Consider the following 5,731-nt stretch of genomic DNA (forward strand, 5'->3'; position numbering starts at 1 on the left):
CTCCACACATGTAGCCAAAATTACCATCCTTGTGAATTTTGTGATTAATGATTCCACAATCCAATCTTTTATCCTTAACGTCTGCTTCTCGCAAAAGTTGTCGTAGAGATTTTGAAGTAGGCATATTGTCTGCCAAAGGATATTTTGTAATTTTCCTCCACCGTCCTTGTAGAAATTATGGTGTAGATTTGCGACTGCTCATGAAGTTTTAATCAAAATCACAAGACACAAACCTACTCTATTGCTTTGCGGAAGTTAATTCACAATTTAGAACAAAATTTTCAAACATGCAATAAGAAATAACACACATGCACACAATATTTTTCTTGGGGAAAGCAATCTACTAAAAACCCCAATTCCTGCATGGATTAATATGATGAATAGAGGTGTATTACAATTTATTTGCTCAATTGAGCACAAACTGCAAGTGAATAACCTATCTGTCTTCTCACTGAGAAGCTATGACTTAGACTTAGTCAATTTATGCCTCTACTTGAGCCCCTATTTCCTTGCGAAATTCCTTGAGAAATTTTCCCCTATTATTTAGGAATTTTTCCAAAATGGATTCCGCAATTCCCAAGGTTGATCATCTGACTGCATGCAAGACCTGTACACTCAAGACTAGTCTACAACTGATGTTACACTCCCTTGGAATCTCCACCATAGCTAGGGAACTCAAATTCTCTTCATGCACTAGTTATTTTGGGTTGATTTGTCAATTAACTAAATGATCACTGAGTTTGACTAAAGTCTCACTACACAATTGACCTTCCACTAGTTCTTCCAACAATTGGAACTAGTTTAACTAAAAGCAACTTGAGATAATTGACTTTAATTGCTACAAATTAGCAATCACACATGCTTAACTGAACTCTAACTCCTCCAACTCAAATTTATTGAGTAAGCTGGTGACACAAGTCATGTCACACAACTTAACTGCATCCAAATTGTCTGCTGAATTGGAAATTCAAATTTTCTCAATTCAATCAAGGCAAAATCAAATTGAGAATTTCTTGTTGCATTTTTCAACAATCCTTCAGGTGAATATAATCCTTGTTATCGATGACAGTCAAGAGTTCCAACATAAAAATGTGTTGATAAATACAACGAGTGGATAGAAGTAGCATTCAAAATAAATGAAACGATCAAAAACACAAATTACAACACAATTAATGGAGACCCTGAAAATACTCCAACTATGTCACTGCGTATTCATATTCAACAAAAGTGCCTCCATTTCTCCTCTCACTATGCACACATCTGTTGTGATCTCCATTGCCCTAAATCCCATCAGTTGTTGTTAGCCTCCATAGCTCCACTTCCCGAATAACCCATCAATAATGTAAAGACAAACCCCAAATCCTTTACCTTTACCTTTTTTACAAGTGCCTCGTATTGAAAATTTTAAGACAAATGATTTCTTTTATATTAAAAAATTATCTTAAAATCCCCCTCTATGTAGTAGTGTCGAATCCAATGACAAACAAGTTGTCTCTAATCATATCAATAGAGATCGAAGGGACATAAGAGGAATTGATGTTCGGGAAATCTTGCCAGGCAAAGTTGTCGCATTTTCCAGAGTTGGCTACCCCCACAAAACGAAGAGCACAAAAGGTCATTGTCTTTATATAAGATAACGTGAATGGTAAGTGAAATAGCAACATCGGTATGTGCGCGAGACAATAGTTGCCTGCACACTGGTGGACTTAGGGCGCACTGTCAGAGTTAATTTTTCAATTGTTAGATAATATTTTTTTAAATTGATATGGTTTTCCCTTAATTTTTAATTGTCTTAAATAGGTTCGTCTTAATTGTTATTGTCTTAAGTGACCATTTTCTTAAATGTAAAGTTTTGTCTTAAAATATTTTTATCTCAAACTGCTTTTGTCTTAAAAATTTTGTGTCTTAAACTGTTTTTGTCTTAAATATAAAGTTTTGTCTTAAAATATTTTTGTCTCAAATTGTTTTTGTCTTAAGATATTTTTGTCCAAATATAAAGTTTTTTCTTAAATTGTTTTTGTCTCAAATTGTTTTTCTCTTAAATTTTATATTCAAGACAATTTAATTTATATTAAATTTTAATGTAAAATAATTAAAATAAAAAATGACCTTTTAAGAAAAATATTTCTTGTCTTGAAAAAACATCTTAAAAGTGCCCTTAGTGTAATAGTAACTAGTTCATTGAAAAAACAGATATTGGAACATACTCGATTTACCCTTATGTTAAAAATCAAACACAATATAGAGATTATGGTCATTTTTACTTCTTTTATAACTATGTTGTACGAAAAATGAATCAATTTTATCATACCACGACCTGGGTGCCTGTTTTAGTACATACGATGCTTTCCTCAATCTACTAACTAAATGCTTCCTAATACCATGTTAAAAATGGAAGACCATTGACCATAGCTCGTTTCTAAAGTAGCAGTGGGTCATTAAAATTGATATGACCAAATCTTTGATGCCATAAGTCTTCTGCGGTGATAACTGATGAAGTCAAGGCTTGGTGTGGTACACTTCTTACATCAAGCTTAGACATTCTTTCCACTTGAATACTTGATGCAATTGGCTTCATACAATCTAGAAAATCTTTAATAACACAATAAGACTTAAAAAACTCTAGGTTAAGTTTCTGATATGTTATCATAGAAACAGAGATCAGATTCTTTTTTATTCTTGGTACATACATTACATTTTGAATATGCCTAACATTTCCATCAGGAAATACGGTAAGAACATTACCATACCCTTTGATTTGGTACCCTCTATCATCACCAAAGTAGATATTAACACCATGTTCGTTTCTTTGAAATTCTCAAACCAATGTCTGTTATCTGTCATGTCCGTGAAAGCTCCTAAGTCCACAGACCAATTTTTTGCTTCATCATCCTCGGCAGAGGAAGCTCCTAAGTCCACAGACCAATTTTTTGCTTCATCATCCTCGGCAGAGTACGCATAATCAAATACAAACAATCTGAGATTCTGATTCTGATCTTCATCAAAAAAGTTCGTTGCATGCTTCTTATGTATATGTGACCTTTATCAAGTTTCTTTTAATGGAAATTTTTAGCAATGTGACCAACCCTACCCCAATAAAAAGAGTTTGGGTGATGAATCACTTCTCACATTGCTTTCTCAACTGACTCCACGTGCAAACAGATATCAGTGCCACAACAACCTCCACCCAACGATTTCGCAACAGATCTTCGACCTCCGCTGGCTTATCTGAGAGCAAAATTCGGCCACACACCCGGCGCAAGCTGCCACAACAAAAGGTCCAGTCAACAATTATCAACACTATCAGATTTGATTGACGGTAAAAGATTATTTGGATGATGGATCGTGCGTCTTTTTAATTCAACAACTACACAGATTGAAATATCAACAACTTTGAGAAATCAACAACCATCAACGCACGTGTAATTGTTTGATGTGTACGTACATCACTAGTATCATTGAATTAAAATCTACAAATTAAGTTCAAAAAATAATAGAAATTAGTTTAAAAATAATAAAAATTTTGGTAAGATTATGATAAAATTGAGTAGAAATTTTTGAAAATTTGGATTATAACTATTAAATTTTAGGATTTAAGATTTTGGATTTTAAGGATTTTTGATACTATTTTATTATAAAAAAATTCAAACACTCTAACATTCTGATTTTTTAATTTCCTTTTAAACCAAATTCCAAATAAAAAAACTAAAAATATATAGCGATATGTATTCATCTATTCTGATAAAATTAAATTTAAAATCCAAATTCCAACTGTATTCATCTATTCAAATTAAATTTAAAATCCAAATTCCAACTTAATAACTAGAATTTAATAAATCCATAACTGTGACATTGTTGTGCATGTACGTCTACTTCCTCTTAGCTACTGAAAATAAGGCTACTGAAAAGTGTAAATAAGACCTATTTTAATGTTTCTTGTGTACTGAAGGATAGGTAACATCTGTGGGAAAAAAATAAACACCATGCAATAAGCAAATGAATAGTTAGGCATAAACTGTGGTCGGAAGTTGATGTTTCCATCCCATTCATTCAAAAATAATTTAATAATAAAAGAAAGAAGAGGATAATATGGCTACTTGAAAATTACAGAAAGCAACCCTATACACTAGTATTCAATATTTTAAATAACTAGGTATTGATACACAGACAGAGTAGCAAAGGTGCAGCTGGTAACTTCATTGGAGTTGCGAGATCATTCAGTCGAAAATATAGAGGTTGAGCTCACATTCCCCAATATCTGTAACACATTTTGGTTATTGCTTCTCTGTTATTCTATATCCAATGGCAGATATGATTAACTTGACAACAGTTGGTGACGCTACTTGCTCGGCATCCTCCACCACATCCGTATCACAGGGCAATAGCTGCAGCTATGTTTTTGATGTATTCATAAATCACCGTGGTCCTGACGTGAAAGGCCTCGCCAAGCATATCTACCATCGCCTGAAAGAACATGGATTAAGAGTATTTTTGGACCAGCCAGAATTGGAGAAGGGAGATAGCGTGACTTCTCAAATCGAAGAGGCGATTCGAACTGCCACGGTCCATGTTGCAATTTTTTCTCCAAGATATGCTAAATCTAGTTGGTGTCTCAAGGAATTAGTATTGATGCCGGAGTCGGGCTCAACAATTATTCCGGTCTTTTATCATGTCAATCCTCGGGAGCTTCGGTGGACGAGGAGCCAAGATGGAGTTTATGCTCGAGCCCTGTGCATGCTAGAAAAGAAGACAATAATAGATCCTCAAACCAATACAAAGAGGCCACGGCATAACTCGAACACTATTGAGAAATGGAGGAATGCCCTTTCTATTGTAGCAGACACAAGCGGCATTGACCTGAAGGCGTGTAACGGGTAAGAGAGCCCTTGCTTCTCCCTTCTTGGCTTTTAATTTGGTGGATTCATAAGGATATCGATATCTTTTAGGCGTTCCTTACAGACAGACATTTATTGTGGATATTATTCAGTGACGAAGTACTGCTCGTTGATGAGATCGTTGAACAAGTTCTGAAAAAAGTTCGCAGACCACTTCTGAATGTCGCTAAATATCCAACTGGCCTGTTTGGAAAACTAAAGGATGTGGACATCACAGTGTCACTGCAACGGCAAAGCGGGAAGCCCAGTGTTGTGGGAATTGCGGGTCTTGGCGGAATCGGAAAAACGACCATCGCCAAAGAATTATTCAATCGGGAGATGTCAAATTACGATCGATCTTGCTTTCTTGTCTGATGTCAGATCAGGAAATTTGCTTTCCCTGCAGAGTAACCTTCTTAACCGTTTGAGTCTCTCAAATGTACATATAAACAACATTGATGAAGGCATGGGGGCCTTCAAAAGGCATATCTCTTTTTCTAAGCGGGCTCTCATTGTTGTAGACGATGTTGATCATATTAATCAACTAGATGCATTATTTTCCCCACTTAAAGATACTATTCATCCAGGAAGCTTAATTTTAATTACAACTCGCAATAAAGACGTGCTCACAAGCTCAGGGATCGCAGAGTCCTCTATTTACACGCTGAAAGGCCTAAATCGAGAGCACTCGCAAGAACTCTTTTGCTCCCATGCCTTTGGTCAGCCCCGTCCTGCGTTGGGATTTGAGGAGGTGGGGGAAAAGTTTTTGGATGTCTGCAATGGGTTGCCCTTCTTTGTGGAAAATATGATTTAGAATATTGGAGAGCACAATTGCACAAAACCTCCAAAATACTTCC

The 5,731-nt window shown here is 35.5% G+C and overlaps 1 protein-coding gene across 1 annotated transcript; it reads left to right on the top strand.

Moving 5' to 3' along the window:
- Positions 1 to 4,302: 4,302 nt before the first annotated feature.
- On the top strand, positions 4,303 to 5,249 carry LOC149200754 (toll/interleukin-1 receptor-like protein). The gene is made up of 2 exons (XM_089401051.1): positions 4,303 to 4,874; positions 4,988 to 5,249. The coding sequence occupies exons 1-2, from the start codon at positions 4,303 to 4,305 to the stop codon at positions 5,247 to 5,249; spliced, it is 834 nt and encodes a 277-aa protein (XP_089257177.1).
- The last annotated feature ends 482 nt before the right edge of the window (positions 5,250 to 5,731 follow it).

Source organism: Pinus tabuliformis, chromosome 2_1 (assembly GCF_031772625.1).
Source record: "Pinus tabuliformis cultivar Carrire ecotype Pingquan chromosome 2_1, CPIR1, whole genome shotgun sequence".
Lineage (NCBI taxonomy): Eukaryota > Viridiplantae > Streptophyta > Pinopsida > Pinales > Pinaceae > Pinus > Pinus tabuliformis.

What these genes read in the sequence shown, in the direction of transcription:
- LOC149200754 (XM_089401051.1), top strand. Translation starts at nt 4,303, where the DNA reads ATGGCAGATATGATTAACTTGACAACAGTTGGTGACGCTACTTGCTCG. An exon ending in GACCTGAAGGCGTGTAACGG is followed by an intron (nt 4,875 to 4,987) that starts GTAAGAGAGCCC and finishes GATATTATTCAG; the next exon opens with TGACGAAGTACTGCTCGTTG.